Here is a 21,978-nt window from a genome sequence, read left to right on the forward strand (position 1 = left end):
TCCGTTAGTAGTGGCCCAGCAGGTCACCACTACTACATGTCATTGACCACCCCTCCAAGTCCAGAGCCGGCCTTTCGACCTCCCCTGGCATAAGCCCTGGACTAGAAGGTTCATGCCTCATTTGCATAGAGCTCGGTGCTTCAATCTCGACCCAACCGAGCGTTATTGTCAGCCTGCGCAGTACCAGGACACAACGCATACCTGACTCTTCCCTTCCAAGTAATGGTCATCCAGGCCGACCATACAGCCGAAGAAAGGGCTGAGGGAAACAGAGTTACCTATACATGGAGAGGTCATCTGATGCCGACCACACAGCCGAGGACGGCCTGCGGGAATTGGAGCTTCCCTCGCATGTAGTGGTCACCCGTAGCCTACCACACAGCCAAGGATTGGCTAGGGAGCAGTCTGAAAATAACAGATGAAAGTCCACATCTGAAGGTATGCAGTTCCATCCGATAAAGATGCATTAAGGAGTAATGCAGGATAAGTAAAAAACCTTGTGAAATCCTAGATATTTTTTATATTTGTATACTTATCCTGTATTATTGCATCTAAAGGGACCCACCCATGGCAGATCTATCTCCCCACGATGCCTTCCGATGTTTCCGACTACAGAGTAGTGTGACGATCCGTGACGTCACTTCCTTTGGTCACGTGGGAGCTGCGTGATGGGCTGGCCTCTCAGCTAGTTGCAGCAACTTCTTCAATCAAAGACCCTCACACAGCTCTTTTCTCTGTCAAGAACAAGCAGTAATATGCATAAAGGAGTAATGCAGGATAAGTATACAAATATATATAATATCTAGGATTTTACTGGTATGCTGATCTATGATCGACATGACATTTGACTGAGACAAATGCCCCCAAATAGGTGTACTCCCAATCAAACACTTCAGGTACATTGGATATATAAAAATGCCAACAGCATCCCTACCAAGAGAAGCATACACCGAAATCTGTTCGGGCACTTTATCTATTTGATCAGCAAAACAGAAGTACCACATTTCACAAGCTATATATACTCTTCAAAAAAAGAAACTTGATATAGATGTAAAACCACTTTTTGCCAAATATCTAAAATAATTACATTAAATGAGAACCAAATAAGCCAAACAGAAAGATGATGTGTCTATAATTCGCGAAAACACATGCAAAGCACATAAACGTAGCGTTTGGGGATCAATTTTACAGCTTCATCAAAACGCAACCGCCTGTAAAAAAACGTGCAGCACAGGATCCTGCATTTAGGCATGCAGGCCCCCCTGCTGAATGGGTATAAAATTCCACATCAACGGCTGTTCATACAGTCCTTATAACGGCAGTAGAGGCGGTGACAGAATGCCAAGACTGAATGCAGCTCAACGGAACAACGCCATTGGGAGATTACAAGCTGGAGCAACTCGGCAAGAAGTGGCCAGGCACTTTGGCGTATCCAGACAGACAATCTACGCACTGTGGACCTGATACAACAACACCAACAGAGTTGACGACAGACCAAGATCAGGAAGACCAAGGGTGACAACCCAAGCACAAGATCGATACATCAGGCTGCGACACCTCCGAGACCTACAACCACACAGATCCCTGGGGTACGCAGAATATCAGATCAAACGGTACGCAAAAGACTGAGGGAGGCTGGACTTTTTTCACAAAGACCTGTTCGACGTCATCATATGCGAATTCGTGGAAGCCAAGAGGAGCAAGAAACGAAACAAGAAGAACTATTGGAGGCCTATGATTGTCTCCACAAAAAAAAAAACCCTTTTCTATTCTTATCCAATAGAGAGAAACAAATCTTGGAGTATTTAGGTTATACTTTCTACGAGCGGCACCAAATCCCATAACAGTTTCTAAAGATATATCTATGAATCTTCCCTCCTGCAATCGAGTCTGCCAAGATACTAGACTTCGTTTTCTTATTCAACAGACATCAAAGCCTAGGCAAACTTCGTATCATTTCCTCGAGAGAAAGTGATAGAAATCCACACAACCAATGCGGGGACTGTCTAACCACTTGTCTTACACCACCAAGCATCTTCAAGGATCCTACTTCCACATGCAAATGCGGCACCACAGACCACTGTGTTGATAGCAAGAAATGCCCACTATGGATAAACAGATTCACCACCATACCACCACCAGAAAAGCGGCTCCCCCTAGTAGCCCCAGACCAGATAGCAATCCCCAGTTGTATAGTGAAAAGGATGAGGACAAACGTGGTAGAAAGACTTTCTGGCTGCTACACAATGGAAAACCCAATCTCTAGATATCCAGAAAGTAGCCTCGATGGTGCAGTCGGTACAACGTTGGACATACATCTCTCTTGCCGCACTACTAGTCTGGAAGGTAGTACGAGAAACTTGTAAACATTGTGTGCACAAGTCGTTCTACCACGTTTGTCCTCATCCTCAAATATTCGGCCCATACTAGAAAGAATACGTCGTAGCTCTTTTGTTGCCCAGACGCTTTCTCTTGGTAGGGATGCTCTTAGCATTTTTATATATCCTCTGTACCTCAAATGTTTAATTGGGAGTACACCTATTTGGGGGCATTCATCTTAGTTTTATGTCATGTCAATCGTAGAATAGCATAATCATTTTAATGGAAGAGAGAAAAAATTCCCCTCTTGTAGTAGCAGTATTGGGGTATAAATCTGGCCCCATCGTGGCTGCTATTTCCCACCTTACCTATACTACTACTACATACTTTACAAGTCCATGTACATGTGACCAGTGTTTGTTCTAAGTAAAATCAAGTCTAATATGTTTGTCAAGTTATGTCATTCATTAAGTGTTTTATATCATAAGAAATGAGTGCCTCATTTAGAATGTCCATTATATAATACTGGACTAATGGCTCAGATCTACTATCTATGAATATTTATCACCAGTTTTTTAAAAATGGATTATCTTCCTTCTCAGGAACTGCTTTACTGAATACGGTGATACTTAACATGAAGGTTTTTAACACAGCATGTTCTTTAAGTTTCACTGCATAGAACATTAAGTTCACTTTGAATGTACCTGGTGAGCAACAGTATTTTGTATTTTGTCCTGGAAAAGGAATTAAGCTGAAGCTCTTTTGCCCCTTTTATGTAAACAACAGTGATCGTTGTTAAGTGCGTGAATGCATGTAATTTTGTCATGGAATTTAATAATTGTTGTCTCAGTTGTCTCCGGAAAAAAATAACTTTTGCAACTGAAGTAGTTTTTATCAAGCCTATTTTGTCTTTAACTGAGTTGTTAGTTAGACAGCACTTGGCTATGATTGAACCATATGATTTACCTTGATGAAAAATATATTGTGCCAGTGAGATTGAAACCCGCTAAACTGGTACAGAAGGCTGTCTGATGCAGAAGCCAGGGCAACAACATATAAGAAATTATATAGAATTAACAATGACATATTTCCTGACATCAACTGTAATAGTTAATCTGTTTACTTATGGGGATATTTGTGATTTATTCAGTACGTTCTCCTAAACATTGAACGTATGTGTGATTTGGTAGCTTTTCATTAAAATCACTCTTTTCTTGATAGTGCTATGTTTACTGATATGAGGCACATCAACATGGGCAAGTACTATTTTGTTGATTGGTAAAGGTGTTAGACTATTTCTTACATGAATGGTATACTTGCCGTGGGATATTTTTACAATTTGCGACGCAGATGCACATGTGAAAAGCTGAAGGAACACTTTTCATGTGCAGCATCAAGCAGTGGCGTCCTACACAGTGTTCTCAAGTTGGCTGACAAAATTACGTGTTCAATTTGTGTTAGTACCCACTGCTTTATTTAATAGATCATGTTAAATATGAAACCTTAGTATGGAGTATCTTAGTATCTCATGAAGATAACGTATGACTCTGAATGTGATTACAAACACTACACACCAGACTACACACCACTCGCCAGAATTAGATTCGTTGCTTGGAATGAATAGAGGAAAATAAACACAAAGTGAACTTACACTTAAAAATGTTTTTCTTGTTCAGGTGGCTCCTAAATCATCCTAATATCTCCTTTGGAACGAAAACCCTGATGAGACTATCACATGTTCCCCTCACCACTAGATGTGAGATAATGCTGTTGTCATACTCACTGATACATCTGTTCCTCTCCATTCTATATGTGAGATAATGCTGTCGTCATACTCACTGATACATTTGTTCCCCTCTCCACTATATGTGAAATAATGCTGTTGTCAAAGTCACTGATACATTTGTTCCCCTCACCTTTATATGTGAGATAATGCTGTTGTCATACTCACTGATACATTTCTTCTCCTCACCACTATATGTGAGATAATGCTGTTGTCATACTCACTGATACATTTGTTCCCCTCGCCACTAGATGTGAGATAATGCTGTCGTCATACTCACTGATACATTTGTTCTCCTCACCACTAGATGTGAGATAATGCTGTCGTCATACTCACTGATACATTTGTTCCCCTCACCTTTATGTGTGAGATAATGCTGTTGTCATACTCACTGATACATTTCTTCTCCTCACCACTATATGTGAGATAATGCTGTTGTCATACTCACTGATACATTTGTTCCCCTCACCACTAGATGTGAGATAATGCTGTCGTCATACTCACCGATACATTTGTTCTCCTCACCACTAGATGTGAGATAATGCTGTCGTCATACTCACTGATACATTTGTTCCCCTCACCTTTATGTGTGAGATAATGCTGTTGTCATACTCACTGATACATTTCTTCTCCTCACCACTATATGTGAGATAATGCTGTTGTCATACTCACTGATACATTTGTTCCCCTCACAACTAGATGTGAGATAATGCTGTCGTCATACTCACTGATACATTTGTTCCCCTCACCACTAGATGTGAGATAATGCTGTTGTCATACTCACTGATACATTTGTTCTCCTCACCACTAGATGTGAGATAATGCTGTCGTCATACTCACTGATACATTTGTTCCCCTCACCTTTATGTGTGAGATAATGCTGTTGTCATACTCACTGATACATTTCTTCTCCTCACCACTATATGTGAGATAATGCTGTTGTCATACTCACTGATACATTTGTTCCCCTCACCACTAGATGTGAGATAATGTTGTCGTCATACTCACTGATACATTTGTTCCCCTCACCACTAGATGTGAGATAATGCTGTCGTCATACTCACTGATGTATTTGTTCCCCTCACCACTAGATGTGAGATAATGCTGTCGTCATACTCACTGATGTATTTGTTTCCCTCACCACTAGATGTGAGGTAATGCTGTTGTCAAACTCACTGATACATTTGTTCCCCTCACCACTAGATGTGAGATAATGCTGTTGTCATACTCACTGATGTATTTGTTTCCCTCACCACTAGATGTGAGGTAATGCTGTTGTCAAACTCACTGATACATTTGTTCCCCTCACCACTAGATGTGAGATAATGCTGTTGTCATACTCACTGATGTATTTGTTTCCCTCACCACTAGATGTGAGGTAATGCTGTTGTCAAACTCACTGATACATTTGTTCCCCTCACCACTAGATGTGAGATAATGCTGTCGTCATACTCACTGATACATTTGTTCCCCTCAGCACTAGATGTGAGATAACGCTGTCGTCATACTCACTGATGTATTTGTTTCCCTCAGCACTAGATGTGAGATAATGCTGTCGTCATACTCACTGATGTATTTGTTTCCCTCACCACTAGATGTGAGATAACGCTGTCGTCATACTCACTGATACATTTGTTTCCCTCAGCACTAGATGTGAGGTAATGCTGTTGTCAAACTCACTGATGTATTTGTTCCCTATTCTATGTTGTGTGTTGTGTACTTGTAGCTGTGGTGGTATTACAGCATGGGGAGGAAGCTGAGGCAGTGGTTGGTGCACTGGACAACAGTGAGCTGCTGGGGGCGGAGGTGTCAGTGTGTCTCTGCCCCAGTGACAGGCTGCTGGGGGTAGCACACCTCCCACAGGATTACACTGATGAGCAGTTCACACATCTAGTCTCAACTCATGGGAAAATACTCAAGGCTTTCTTGATGAGAAGTCAACTGTCAGGTCAGTTATCTGCATGATAAAGTTAATAAAATTATTCTGAACAGGAAACTGAAAGTCATCATGTGACCTGATCATTTTTTTTTTAGTGTAAATACTTCTTTAATACAATTTTCACAAGAATCAATGAGGCAAAGCGATTGAAATGTGATTGAAAAATGTGCCTCTTGTTTATTTACCAATCATTTTGCCTTACATTGATATTGGGTTGTATATTCTGTGCTCAACACAATGGATTTTATAAAGATCGTTGTTAAAAATTCACTGACAAATGTAAATGCTCACAAATTCATGCGCAGCCTGTTTTCTTCCTGGCAGCGTGTAAGGGATTTATTGTGTTGCACAGAAATTTATTTCTCATCCAGGGGGGATACGTAATGTTTTAATCAAGGTGATGCAAACCTATCTGATCTCAATATTCTGAGATGGAGGTAAGATAAATAACCATGATAACATCACAATGAAGTATGCATGATACGTACTTGGGCCGATACATTGCTCAGTTGCCTTCGGCAAACCTCAACCTCAACATGCGAAACATGCGAAGTAAAATGTTAACTCAGTGTCTTCATAAAACTGCTGAATAAATGCATATAAATATTAGTGCATATCCAGGATTATGAATGGCCACTGGTCCAAAGACTTCTGAAAATGTGTCCAATTTAGTCGAAATTGACCTGCAGACCATTCAATATTTTAACTTATATTATCTCTGATTGCTGAATATTGTATTGATTCTTTTACTTACCCTGCATAACTCCTTAATGCATTTGCTGTTCTTGACAGAGAGAAAGATCTGTGACAGGTCTTGCTGAAGAAGAAGTTGTTCCAACGGGTGCAGGCTAAAACGGCACCTCAGCAAATTTACATGTTATTGGATGTATGTGATGTATTTACATGGTATTTCCTGTTTTCACAGATAAGTACATATGTTCATATATACAGTTCTTCCGTTTTCTTCTAATCGTCGGCATGTCCATCGTCATCTTCATCGTGTTCAGAGTTTTGGCCCATGTACAATCGAACATTGTGAGAGTACTTGGCTCAGGGAGAGGTCTCCATATCATGTAAATGACAGCTTATTGTAAATTACCGAGAACAATTATACCAATCAGTTATAACAACAATATTAATACCTCAACTCGAACTTGAATTGCTGTCAACTGTGGAGGTGTTTCCCTTCATTGTAGGTGTTGTCCACCTGTATCACTGACAGGTTGTCGTCTTGTTCTTGATGCTGCAGCACCAGAATGTTCTGGTATCTGGTTTTCTGCAAACACCAAATGAAAAAAAAAATAGGACATACTTACTTCCTTAGATTATTTCTTTGAAATAAAATATTTACTTGTTACGGTCATCTTTGCACCATGTTAGGCTTATTATACCCCCGTGTACGAAGTAAATCGGGGGTATATAGCGTTCCGTTCGTCCGCCCTTCCGTCCTTCCGTCCAAGCTTTCGTACGGCCAATAACATTTTAACCATGCACCCTAGCTTCACCAAACTTTCTACACACTTTAACCACAATGAGAACTTGTGCCTTTTGCTAGTTTGAAGATTCTGAAGTTTTTAATTTTTGCCGTTTCTATGGAAACATTAGAAACTTAAACTTTTAGGGTGGGTGTTTTATACGGTCCATATATTTTTAACCATGCACCCTAGCTTCACCAAACTTTCTACACACTTTAACCACAATGAGAACTTGTGCCTTTTGCTAGTTTGAAGATTCTGAAGTTTTTAATTTTTGCCGTTTCTATGGAAACATTAGAAACTTAAACTTTTAGGGTGGGTGTTTTATACGGTCCATATATTTTTAACCATGCACCCTAGCTTCACCAAACTTTCTACACACTTTAACCACAATGAGAACTTGTGCCTTTTGCTAGTTTGAAGATTCTGAAGTTTTTAATTTTTGCCGTTTCTATGGAAACATTAGAAACTTAAACTTTTAGGGTGGGTGTTTTATACGGTCCATATATTTTTAACCATGCACCCTAGCTTCACCAAACTTGCTACACACATTTACCACAATGAGTACTTGTGCCTTTTGCTAGTTTGAAGATTCTGAATTTTTTAATTTTTGCCGTTTCCATGGAAACATTTGAAACTTTAAATTGATTTTCTTATATGATATTGTTCCATTTTTTATGTGTTTTTATATCAACAATTTTTGGTCCTTTTGATAATTGTTCTTAGGTAACTCCTCAATCACATTTTTATTCAAAGGTGTTCGTGGTCATCTACTTCCTCGTAGTGAACACCGGTAACATGGGAGATTTGGGGGGAGTCAATTGTCACTGGAACTCAATCTTAGTTTTCAAAACAGTGCAGTTTTCGCCAATCGGTGCCGTTTTCGCCCGGTGCCGTTTTGCTGAGGTGCCGTTTTCGCTACAACCCGTTCCAACTGGTTGAGTGGCTCACCCTAACACACGGCTCCCATGTGATCACGGAAGGTCGATCAGCACATTACTTTTACCACCCATAGAAAACAGTCACCTGTTTTTGAGTCTCGACTATATCCACTAGAATCCTTTGGGAGTTTTCAACACTGTTGTTTCTCTGTGATTGTTATTTGTGCTTACGGTTTTGTCTTCATATCTCATATGATTTAGGCCATAGCATTTATATTTATCACCCAGGCGTATTGTTGTCCCAATTAGCCATTTTGAATTCACCTCGTGGTCACATATTTTCATGTCATGCACTCTGTATTCTCTGAATTGCTTGGTAATTCAATTTATTGTTGTTCCCTATCTTTTCATGTTGTTCACGTAAACTTGTTCTTCATAAACCCACATGGCTGGGATAAATGATTATAGCATACATAATCGGGTGGTAATGCATCTTGATTACACTCTGCTATCATTGCAGATACATGTCCCGTTGTAGCAAGTGTCATGGAAATAAGTCTGGGTGGAACCCTCATCTATCATGCCTGATTTGCACTACCATCTGCTCACGCACTTCTGGGCGTAAAGATTGTCTGCCACTTGCCGCTACAGCTTTCTCCAAATACCTACCTAGGTATCTCGCAAAAGGCAGACACAGCAAGCACTGAAACATTAACTCCTTCAGAAAATCTCTGACTCAGCTGAGCCTACCACCGCTCATTGACGCCCTCTTTCAAGGCGCCTTAATACAGGAAGGATGACTTCCCAGTCTACTCCTTGGATATTGTGGATTTGGCTCACACACTGGATGACAACCTTCACTGCATGACAGGTTCCAACCAATCTACCTACTTCCACGCCCAAGACACATGGCAGGTCCAGCACTCCATTAACTAACCGCCTCGACCACCTGGCTACGGTCGTGGTCAAAGAAGGACCTCATCTGCCAACTCTGGTCATCTATCTCCCTTTTCAACTGCCAAGTTTCAGCCACCCAAACTCGTGTCTCCTCAAGGATGTGACACCTCGTCCTTTTTGTTTCAGAAACTAAGGCAAAGTCAAGTCCAGCTGCACCTACCAGCCATGCTGTGACCATTCCCATGGTGGGAGTGAGCAAGGCTCCCAGCCATTCATGTCGTCGAGACTCCTCAAGGTGGGCGATTGAAAGCTATTGGCAGAACTGGGACATCCTGGGGGACCCATACGTCATCAACATACAGCGCCGAGGATAGCAACTCACTCTGAGAGACGACCCGCCTCTGACGTCACCCATAGCAGACACATACCCCCTGCACAACAGCTGCTTTTTCACTCCAACGTCCACACACTACTGGCCAAAGAGGCCATAGAGATTGTACACTCCCCAGCTCTAACATCAGGCTTCTACTTGCCGATATTCCTCATCACCAAGAAGGACTCAGACCAGTAACAAATGATCCACAACCTGGCTACTTTCAACAAGTGCTACCTGAAGCATCCACCTTATTTTTGGATGTCCACTCTCGGGCTGCTCAGGTCCAGGATCCAGGTCCACGACGCCTTGATCAGTCTAGATATCCAGGACACATAACCTACATGTTTCGATCCATCCCAATGACTGGAAGTTCCTCCGCTTCTTCGAGGGAGTCCACTATCAATTGGAATTTCCTCGGCCCATGGCTATTTACACGTATCACCAAGCCGATGGCCACCTTCCTCCATCTTAGGAGTGTTCAGATCGAGGCCGTACATCGACAACTGCCTCCTGAACCACGAGGACACGGCCAAGGTAATCCACTACAGGGACTTCACACAGTGGCTCCTCCATCAGTGGGGCTGGATCATCAATGTCCAGAAGTTGGAGTTCATATTCTTATACGATCTCCAGTTCATCGGAGGCCGCTTTCAGACCGACTGAGACCACCTCTCTGTACCTAGTCCAACACCACCTAATCCCTGCTCTCCATCAATCCCTGCTCTTCATCAATCCCGCTCTCTAAGCCAATGGCAGGTGCTCCTTTCTGCACTGGACCTGACATCCAGAGGAAGGCTTCTGCTGTGCCATGTCCAAATGTTCTTTGCTCCTTATATCAGGTGACAGACCAGTCCATCTTCATTATCCTCCCGGACCACCTAAAGCCACATCTCCATTGGTGGACGGTGGATTCTAGCGTCTTAGACGGCATCTCCTTGACAAAGCTCACGACCTCATTATACCTATTCTTCGTCGCCGCCTCACACCATAACTGGGGAGCTCATCTGTAGGGTCAAGTTGCCTCGAGGCTGTGGTCTGCCACATAACATCAATTGCATGTCAACAGCCTGGAACTGGAGGTGCTCATCCCGTCTCTATCTCTATGGAAACAGATGCTTCACCATATCCACAGTCACCGTCCCTGTCGTATGGTGACTCCGCAACCATGGGATGACTCACTACTCCTCCTCCTCCTCCTCCCTGTTACAGCTGACATTCAGGCTCTTCCATCTGATCAATCAACTGGACCTACAGCTTCAGATCCTACACATCCCAGGTTGTCGCAACATCCTTTAGGATGCCCTATCCAGACCAGACAGGGTAGCCCCCACAGAATGGAAACTCCATCTGGACACCTTCGCTCTTGTCTGTCAACACCTTGGCAATCCCAACATTGTCCTGTTTTGCCATCAGCCAGAACTTCCAGCTCTGGACCTTCATCTCTCCGGTGCCGGATCCACAAGCCTGGGCAGACAACATCTTCAGCGTACCCTGGGAACGACTAAAAGCGTATGCAATTCCACAGCCACTGGTCCTTCCCAGGGTCTTTCAGAAGTTTAGATCTACCCAGAACCTTGTTCTTACTTAGTGGCCAGCAAGAGGCTGGTTCATGAACCTCAGAGGAATGTCCTCCACCAAACCCCTCAAACGTCCAAACTGGACAAACCTGCTGATCTACCCTCTCAGCAGACAGGGGCATCTATGACCACAAGTGGCGCTCCTTCGAGAGTTTCTGCAAGGAGAAACACCAGGATCCTGCCTCTGCGTCACCCCAATTCTTGGCTGAATTTCTTCTGTTCCTGCACCACAAGCATCATCTGAAGGGCAGCACCATCGCGACCTACCTTGTGGCCTTTAACTCCGTCTTGGCAGATCCGGAAGATCGAAAGATGACTAAGAATCTGGAACTCCAAGCTCTGTTATTCCGCTTTTTCCTGGAAGGCCAAATTCAGACCCCCAGCCTGGGATCTTAACATGGTTCTAACTCTACTTAGAGAAGCGCCCTTTGAGCCACTCCATGCCGGACAGCAATGTTGCCAATTATGGAATCTGTGGACAGTTTTGGAACATCACATCTGAAGGTATGCCCTCCTCCGTACCGTCTGATGCAGATGCATTAAGGAGTAATGCAGGAAAAGTTAAGAAATCTAGTTAAATCTAGATATTTTTTTTTATTTGTAAACTTATCCTACATTGCTTCATCTAAAGTGGCCCTCCTGTTGCAGAGCTGCCTCCCCACGAAGTCTTCCAGATGTCACATGGGAGCTGTATGATAGAGTAAGCCAATCAACAGCTGGAACAACTTCTTCAGCAAGACCTCTCACAGCTAGTTTTTTCTGTCAAGAACAAACAGTAAATGCATTAAGTAGTAATGCAGGATAAGTATACAAATAAAAAAATATCTAGATTTTACTAGTATTGTCATCAACACAAACTACAGGGTCCCCTTCAGCAAAGCGATTGTAGCATACAACTGTGGCAAGTCTATGAAAACATATCGTAGTATAGATAATCTAAGAGCTATGATCTCTCTATGGAAGGGGGCCCGGATACTAAACACTCTACTAAATTTAACATTTGATTGTATGAGTCTTTCTTTCACCTTTATTCGTTTACAGGTAATAGCAAGTCATATGGCTTTGTTGAGTATGAAGAGAGTGCAGAGCGAACCCGAGATATCATGGCTGAGTTGGACTGGTGTGAAGTGGCAGGAAGAAAGTTACATGTGGATCTGATGGAGGAGAATCTGCAAACATGGAGCAAGCTACAGTCCCGGTGTCTCCTCATTGACAACTTGCCATGGGACTTTGTGGATGTCTCAAAAATGCGTGAAATATTCAGCTGTGTCACTAGCCCTGTCTACTGTCAGGTAATCACTGTTTGATGTTAAGCTGTGTCACTAGCCCTGTCTTCTGTCAGGTAATCACTGTTTGATGTTAAGCTGTGTCACTAGCCCTGTCTTCTGTCAGGTAATCACTGTTTGATGTTAAGCTGTGTCACTAGCCCTGTCTACTGTCAGGTAATCAATGTTTGATGTTAAGCTGTGTCACTAGCCCTGTCTTCTGTCAGGTAATCACTGTTTGATGTTAAGCTGTGTCACTAGCCCTGTCTTCTGTCAGGTAATCACTGTTTGATGTTAAGCTGTGTCACTAGCCCTGTCTTCTGTCAGGTAATCACTGTTTGATGTTAAGCTGTGTCACTAGCCCTGTCTACTGTCAGGTAATCACTGTTTGATGTTAAGCTGTGTCACTAGCCCTGTCTTCTGTCAGGTAATCACTGTTTGATGTTAAGCTGTGTCACTAGCCCTGTCTTCTGTCAGGTAATCACTGTTTGATGTTAAGCTGTGTCACTAGCCCTGTCTACTGTCAGGTAATCACTGTTTGATGTTAAGCTGTGTCACTAGCCCTGTCTTCTGTCAGGTAATCACTGTTTGATGTTAAGCTGTGTCACTAGCCCTGTCTTCTGTCAGGTAATCACTGTTTGATGTTAAGCTGTGTCACTAGCCCTGTCTTCTGTCAGGTAATCACTGTTTGATGTTAAGCTGTGTCACTAGCCCTGTCTTCTGTCAGGTAATCACTGTTTGATGTTAAGCTGTGTCACTAGCCCTGTCTTCTGTCAGGTAATCACTGTTTGATGTTAAGCTGTGTCACTAGCCCTGTCTTCTGTCAGGTAATCACTGTTTGATGTTAAGCTGTGTTGATATATTAGATTGTTGTGTCTTAGTAGAAACGTTACAAACTTGATTTCTAGAAACTATTGGCAGAAACTATAAACGGCCCTCGCACCAGCTCTGAAATCAGTTTGAAACATGGGTGATAACATGTGTGCTGCAGCTGATAGCCCCAACATATGTTTGAACTGATCCTACATGCATAATATTTGCGGTATTGTTGTTGTTTTTGTCCCCCGCCGGTCCAGAACGGCCGAAGGGTGATTATGTTGTGGCGCAGTCCGTCTGCCCGTCCGTCCGTCTGTCTGTCCGTCTGTCCCACAGAGGATACTAAGCTTGTGAAATCAACTCCTCCTACAGTTTCCAGAGAATATCCCTGACACTCTACACACAAGATGTTGACATGTTGATGATATGCATATCGCAGTCCCGTTTTATTTTGACTAATTTTGACAGAGTTACTGCCCCTGTTTTACGGAGCTTGATTTGCCTAATTGTGAGAGAGGTACTAAGCTTGTGAAATCAACTCCTCCTACAGTTTCCAGAGAATATCCCTGACACTCTACACACAAGATGTTGACATGTTGATGATACGCATATCGCAGTCCCGTTTTATTTTGACTAATTTTGACAGAGTTACTGCCCCTGTTTTACGGAGCTTGATTTGCCTAATTATGAGAGAGGGTACTAAGCTTGTGAAATCAACTCCTCCTACAGTTTCCAGAGAATATCCCTGACACTCTACACACAAGATGTTGACATGTTGATGATACGCATATCGCAGTCCCGTTTCATTTTGACTAATTTTGACAGTTACTGCCCTTGTTTTATGGAGCTTCATGAAATCTACTCCTCCAGTTTCCAGAGAATATCACAATATCTAACTATAACTATAACTATAGTTAGTTTCCTTGTATAAGGCTTTTGTGGGTGAGCTACATCCTTATGGCATTAGCATCCAGGCTGGATTACTCCCAACAAAATATTCTGCACGATTTGTTTCAAATGCAGTGACATCTACTGTTGTTATTTCATAAAATACAAAGAAAATATAAACTCGTTAAAAAAACTCATGCGGGGGATGTTGTGCTCTCAGAGCACTCTTGTTATGGGCTGTTGTTGGACGTTAGCTTTCCTCTATCATGTCTGAGTCCTTACTGTAAACTGTATTCAGATAGCTGTGAAAGAGGGGAAATCACTTGGCTTTGGAATTATTGAATTCCGTGAAGAAGGTGAAGCTGAGGCTACCTGGATCAAACTACAAGGTCATGTACTCAAGGATGCCCCTATATCACTGTCCTTCTGTCTTCCCGGGCGTCCAGCTGTTGTCATTTACAACAGAATCATGTGGAAGATGGTATGTAGATCTAGCTAAGTATGGTTGCTCAAGTCAGTCACTGAGCAGTGGTGTATCTGCTTCTTTGTACTCTTTATGTTTCATAGGCATGAAGGTTTGACACACATGATTCTGTATGTGAGGTGAGAGGCAGTGGAGAATTTCATTCCAGTCAATCATTTCAAGGCTTTTCAAACATGATGTACCTGTGTCAATTGCACAAATGTTTCATTTGAAAAAGTAACTGAAACTCACTGTTACAGCAAACCAAATTATTTATTAGTACCAGGTTATGAAAACTTTCAAGTATTGTGTCATGGGTAAAAGAATAGACACCATTAGAACATGTTCCCTACAAATTCTTTTGCAAAATCCAAAATATATCGAATGTACACTAACGCTTATTCTCTGACGATACTACTTGGATACAGCACTGCACTGAAGTGTTGTATAATTAATTCACTCCTATTGAAAAGTATGCAAATATGAATGTACTTCCATATGTAGATGTAAACTATGTGTACAAACTGTTTCAGGACAAGAAGTTTGAGCCCAGCAGCAAGAGCAGCCTACTACCAGACCCCCTGTTTGTGAGTCCTGCCTTGCTGAGCAGCCCACTAGTGAAGGGACTTACCAACCAGTTCCCACAGTGTAAGTACACAGCAATGCCGGATCTTCCTTGTTTTCAAGAGGATGTTCAGTGAATGTAAAACACTTGGTTGCCAAGCATGCAGACAATTTCTTATCATCTGGTCAGTTACTTCAATTCCAGTGCCCTGTTGCAAGTGAACAGCAATTTGATTACTGTAAAACGTGAAATTAACGCGAGCGTGAATTAAATGCGAAAAATGTGAGTGGTCTTTGCTCGCATTATTAAACATCGCATTTATATCAACAAGTATATAAACAATGTCATTCAAACACTTATTACATCCTGTGAATTGTCACTGCTGGGGTCAAGACAAGCGTTCTACTCACTCATGTCATCACTGATCACACCTGCAAGTCCAGACAGACGCCACCCAACACGGTGTCTTTGCTCTTTGCGACTGTATCAAAGGCCGACACGAGCCAGCGCGCACGTATTATTTAGCTGAAGTACTCTACTCAGCGCTAATTAGCGGTGCTATTTGGTGTGTGATTGGATTAATGAAAGGTTGAATTCAGGTGAGGATTCTCCTGTAAACCTGACAAAGGACATTTTGTTTAGATATAAATCCACTGATGCTTGAGAGGAGGGGGTGTCGCATTCATATTGAGTCGCATTTTTGGCTAGGGCCAAGCGGTCACATTCTTTTGGAGACGCATTAATTTCACGTTTTATAGTAACTGTTTAGCCTGGTTTCTGATGAATTGATCCTGGACTTGTGTTGTTGATCTAGGGTGCCCTGTACTGGAAATCACATACATTGAACATTTTGGCTACACAGCCGAGTTCTACCAGTTAGAAGCATGCCAGTAGCTCTTCAGTGTTCATCACGACGCATTCCCAATCTGTTCACAAATACTGCATTAAAAAGGATAGTTTCTACTGACTTTATATGTTACTGTGGATAAGAAAATCAACGCTCCAAGAAATTTGATGACCTTTCACTGTAGTGTCAAAATCAAGGATGACACCTTACCTATGTGCACAAAGGAATTACATAATCAACCTGCAATCTTTCAGGTGTGTTGGGCTTTAGGTTTTGGTTCCGAAACTATTCACAACTCACATTTTACAAAGCTGATCTTTCTTCTTTCGTGGGCAGCAAAACCCACGACTCATGGACAAGATATGGCTATTATTTTGGTGCTATTTACTTTGCATCTGCACAAGCTATACAGGGAAATCTTTGTGTGGTTTAACTACTGATGCTTTATTGACAGACAGGCAACATTTCATCACCCTATTATGTGTTGGGAAAGAGTGTTGATCTTGTCAACATGCTTTGTGTAATCCTGTCTGACATGAAGATGTACTGTGGTTCTATGCTCCTTTCACAAGTCTCTAATTCCTCACTGAGTTTATCTCATATGGATCAAAGTCCTCAAACCTAAACTAAAAACCAACCTACAGTCTTGTTACCTACATGACCATATCAGCATATGTAATGGGGCATTTTCTCTGGGTGCACCAATTAACATGGTTGATGGCCTCCCTCAAATTTATTCAGATAATGTCAATGCAAAGTGTACTTTGGTTAAACTAATGGGAACCCTTTAAATAAAGTTATTTTGGTCCATTAATCTTCAATTTATTAAGATTATGTGAGGATATTTGACATGTGGCTAGTTTAAAATAGATTTGAACATAGTTCAGTGGTATTTGATTACCGGTATATAATCTGTTCAAGAATGAATATTAGCAGGAGTCCGAGCCAATTTTGAAAGCAGTAATGAAGCATGAAAAGGTAACCTCATGGAACTTTTGAGTGTTTCTATTGTCATTGATTTCATTTCAAAATGTTGATGCTGGAAAAATCTTTGTGTTTTTGCATTTTTCATATTTGAAGCTGTTGAAATGAATGAAATATTATTCAACCAGGTAAACACACCAGAGTACTGTCTAATGCTTTCTTCTATTTATGACAGTGATCGCAACCTTTATGAAGTCTCTTCATCAGCTTCACCAGACATATATCAACTCTGTGATGTCCCGCAATACCAAGCCAGGTATGTGTTTATTCTCAGCATCTACTGGTGTGTGGGTTTTTTGTCTTTGTAACAAGCTGGTGTGGGACTTGTTTCACTTCACTGTGCCTGACTCTTCTCCCTTATGTCTTTATTGGAGCTACGCAGGTCTTAATGAAGCTGCTTCGTGACTTGCCTGTCATTGTGTCCTGATGATGTGGATTGTTGCTCATGCTGTCAGTCATTGTTTGGCATGTCTAGACTTGATTTAAAGGCCACTGTGATGTAGCTGGAATATTATTGCAACATAACATTCCCAACCTCTCTGTGTGCTTTTTGATGTAATTTTGTACCTAAACAAACACATTGTTTGTGTCTGACTTGAATCGTACCCAGGAATAATTTGGGGGCTGTCAACTCCACTCTTTTTCGTTTTGGTGTTGTCAGCAAGCTCGAACTAATAAGGTGACATATTATATGCTCTAAAATGCAAGGCGTATCTCATTAGCTCTGTGATGTGTCATGTTTTAAAATAGGCAGATACTCTCAAGTTGTTTTATTTTGCAAGATAGCTTCATAAATATATTAGAGTTTAAGATCTTAAGAGTTTAAGACCAAATTAGTATATAATAAATGGATTACAAATATCAAATTTGCAATCTCAAAATGTATTATCAGTGTAAGTCTTCACTAAGAGGCAATCAGAAGAAGACTCAGAAGAGGCTGGTGCTTACTCTAGTTGATGATTCTATTCATTTTAATTAACAAATATAATTCCTGCAAATGCAAAACCTCTTTTACACCATTGCCATAAATCCTGTAATTTGGCTGTCGTAACACTATAAAAATCTTCAGATTTTCGAGAGAAGTCCTCTTCACTATGAACTGTCTATAATAGGTTGTGCAAGTAATAGTATCTTGCTGCCCTTGTTTAACTACCCAAGGTAACTAAGGTATCATAAGGACTAGTAGAAATTTGCCCTTTTCAATGGTTATGCTATATGTTATCATCATAAGGACTAGTGGACTAAAACTGTTAGTTTCTATCGCTGCTATGGGTCATGCATGTCAGTGATAAATGAAGCCAATACTAACCTGAAGAAGAAGTGCATTGGTAAGTTACCTTTCCCTCAAATAAAACAGCGCATCTACCAGATGCATAAACATCCCTTACCAGATCTTCCATCTGTTTATGATGATAACTTCAAACCAGTGAAGTCTCCCAACACATGAATGTCATTACCTATGTCTCGGATCAAGGATCTTGACAAGGATACAACTTGTTTGTTGCTGGAGTACGCCACATCATACCACACCTTCAAAATCTTAAAAGGGCATCACAGGCATTTTCTCCATGCAGACGGATCAAGTGGACTTCATTCATAATCTGCTGGAAAGCGTTGTCAGGATGCAAGAAGACCTCTTGTCTTCCCAAGTTGGGATGTCAAAGCCAGCTCTTCAGGAAGTATGTACTGTCACAGCACATCAACAACAAAAATTCTTCAACAATATGATCAATGATCCAAGATCCTTGAGGAAGTTTGCCAAGATACCACTGAAGGGGTTTCAACATTCAACAATCAATTGGCAGTCAAAGCTCATGGTTCAATGTTCCAGGCCATGAGACCTCGTGATTTAGCACAAGATCATGCCCTTCTGGAATCCTCCAAGTTAAACTGTTTTCCTTCCAGGTGTAAGGACAGACCTTGCACGCCCCATCTGCTCAGAAGCACAGTACTCCTCTACCTACTCAATTTCATATTTTCACCTTTTCCTTTATCATTAAATAACTACTGGTGTTTGTTTCATGCTTTCCTTTTTCATTATAGTCTTTTGTTTTTCTTTCGCATTATGTGTACTTGGCAAACATATTTTATCTTATTTTCTTTATTATTCATGTTGCACATTAACAATGTACAGGAACATCACTCATAAACACACCAATGTTTGTTCCTGTCAATAGAACCTTTCACAACAGGTTTGGAACATTTACACTGCAATTTTTATACTCCCGACCTAAAATGTCTGGGGTATATAGAGTTATACCAAGGTTCCGTCTGTCTGTACGTCCGCACGATTTCTCTTAAGCTATTCAGTGGATTCATCTCGAACTTAGTACATATAATCTGTGTCATATGGAGGGGTCCAGTCAAAAGAAAAAAATTGTTTTTATAAATTTTCCATTTTTTTATGAATTTTTCAAACCCTAGCATTGCCCGAAAACTGTGTCCGCGCGATTTCTCTTAAACTATTCAGTTGATTCATCTCAAACTTGCTACATATAATCTGTGTCATATGGAGGGGTGCAGTCAAAAGAAAAAAATTGTTTTGATTAATTTTCCATTTTTTTATGAATTTTTCAAACCCTAACCCTATCCTAGCTATTTAATTTCAAACTACTGACACACTAGGTGGGTCGGGGGTATTAGTGAGCCACGCTCACTTTTGCTCTTGTTTTATCTAGTCCTGATATTTTTATCTCTTCGATTTTTGAGGCCCCAGACAGCATCACAGTGACAAAGGGGAACCATATCAATATCTTGGGAGATGGCCTTTCCCGGAGGGACGGGATAGTGGCGACAGCATGGTCTTTCCTTCTAGAGGTCTTCAAGTGAATAACATTGATTTGGCACACTCCTCTAGATGTATTTGCCACTTGTCTCAACAAGCTCACAGTGTATGTCAGACCAGTGCCAGATCCAGAGGCTCTGCAAGTAGATGCATTATCCATGTGGATGGGGATGTTTGCCTACGCTTTCCTCCAAAGTCTCTCCTAAACAGAGTCCTGCAGAAACTGTGTAATTATCCTAATAGCTCTTGTTTGGACAAGCCAGCAATGGTTTCTCAGCCTCTCCAACCGGATAATAAGTTTCATCATGGCAGATCAACTATAGCCCCATGATGCTCGGACGATAGGAAATCACCTATCTTAACAGATGTTGATATTGGTTTTTCTGTAAGATGTTAGGACTGAGCGAATTTTCTTGGAAGTGGAATCTATCAGTTGTACTGTCTGCTCTGCTAGAGGGGCCGTATGAATCATTAGCTTGTCTTTCTTGGCTTCAGAAGACCAAGAAGGAAAGCTTTTCTACTAACCATGGCCACAGCAGCTAGTGTATCATAGCTTCATGCATTCAGGCCTCACTCATGCAGAAGATTGTTGTAGATATGAGATCTCACTCAGAGAGCTCTAGGACCACTGGGCACAGACATTATTCCATACCTGGTCCATGTAGGACCAGCTACATCGTCTTCTCTGTCCAATTTGTGTGCAAAGGTTTTCTTTGGCAGCAACAGAGACCCTCAGGAGCCATAGGAAGCAGCTCTTCATATCCTGCAAGACTGCCTTGGACAAAGACATAAGCACCAGCTATAGCTTTGGAAGGTGTGTTAACCTTTTGATCACTATTGTCTACAGAGAGTAGGACAGATCATATGTAAACAGCTAGAATCTCCCTTTAAGGCCTCAGGTTATGTCCAGGCCATCAGAAGATCCTGCAACTGGAAGTAACGTCGGGTCTGGATTACAATCTGAAAGGGTCATCTAAAAACGTCTCAAGTGGGTAACGGGATGCAAATATGACAGTAGTGCAGTGGAAGTTTATCACATATTTGCTTAGGTCCCTGACATGTTTCTTAATTTGTCCTTGTAAGGTGATTTGGTTATGGTGTTACCTAAATTTGATCTATTGCCAGTTTGAAAGGATATATTAGATATAATAATTACCCACACAGATGTTCGCTATCCAAGGATTACAAATGTCAGATCCCACTGCTCCATCTTGTATATTCTGGCAGCGATGTAATAGAGGTTTTAACTTCTCAGGAGTTATCAGGAGTAATCTCACTCACCTTCCCAATTATCTGCATATAGGTAGCTGATGTTGGGAAAAAGTGATGTTTCCTGCCTTGCACCTGTGCAGGAGGCTTGGGCATCAAGATAATGAGGATATGACTTGCACAACTGATTATGGATAGTTGACAATAAAGAGTGTAATGGAAGCAAATATACAGGATTTATGGCAATGACTGAATAGAGGTAGTATTCTTAGAATTATTATCAATAATAAACATTCTTGAATGACTGAAAATGATTGATTCTGATTAGTAAAAAAAGGTATCTTTTTGCCTATTGATGCCTTTTTACACAAAGCTTATCAAACTTTAACAACTGAAATTTATTTCAGAACACCAACAATTTAGTAAAACACACACTAACCCCTGTGAAGGGCCACTTTATCATTGGTCACAAAATTGAGCATTCTCTCTCATGTCGGCAGCTCAAATTCAGCCAGATCGAAGTTTAGATTGGAGAGATAGTCATCCAAAATATGTATTACTTTTGGGGTGATATTTCACATTCTACCACCTCTCCAATGGGAGATGTCCACAATATGAATTGTTGCATTGATTTCCGAGATGCAAATATGCAAAAGGTTGTGATGAAATTAGAACATATATCTTTGGAGGGTTAATTGAGAATTTCTTTAAAAAAATTTCTTTTAAAAAAATTATGTCTTTGCTATGAGTATTTCAATCTTGAACTTAAGTAATAATTGTTTTTAACTTATCCTGCAAAACCCCTTAATGTATTTACTCCTGATTTTTTATCTGTGAGAGGTCCAGCTGCAGAAGAAGTTGTTCCAACCAGTTGTCTGACAGTACCCTCACATACTTGGCACGTGACCT

General features: G+C 41.3%; 1 protein-coding gene across 1 annotated transcript in view; it reads left to right on the plus strand.

The window, feature by feature from the left end:
- Positions 1-21,978, plus strand: part of LOC139478382 (ribonucleoprotein PTB-binding 1-like) — a 60,437-nt gene that overhangs the window by 16,741 nt on the left and 21,718 nt on the right. The window contains exons 3-7 of the mRNA XM_071260820.1: positions 5,829-6,050; positions 12,289-12,539; positions 14,515-14,697; positions 15,213-15,327; positions 17,251-17,331. Of these exons, the coding sequence (XP_071116921.1) occupies positions 5,829-6,050; positions 12,289-12,539; positions 14,515-14,697; positions 15,213-15,327; positions 17,251-17,331 (852 nt within the window). The remainder of the gene's footprint in view (positions 1-5,828; positions 6,051-12,288; positions 12,540-14,514; positions 14,698-15,212; positions 15,328-17,250; positions 17,332-21,978) is intronic.

The sequence above is a fragment of the Haliotis cracherodii genome, unplaced genomic scaffold (genome assembly GCF_022045235.1).
Source record: "Haliotis cracherodii isolate W230 unplaced genomic scaffold, xgHalCrac1.p SCAF_4, whole genome shotgun sequence".
Taxonomy (NCBI): domain Eukaryota; kingdom Metazoa; phylum Mollusca; class Gastropoda; order Lepetellida; family Haliotidae; genus Haliotis; species Haliotis cracherodii.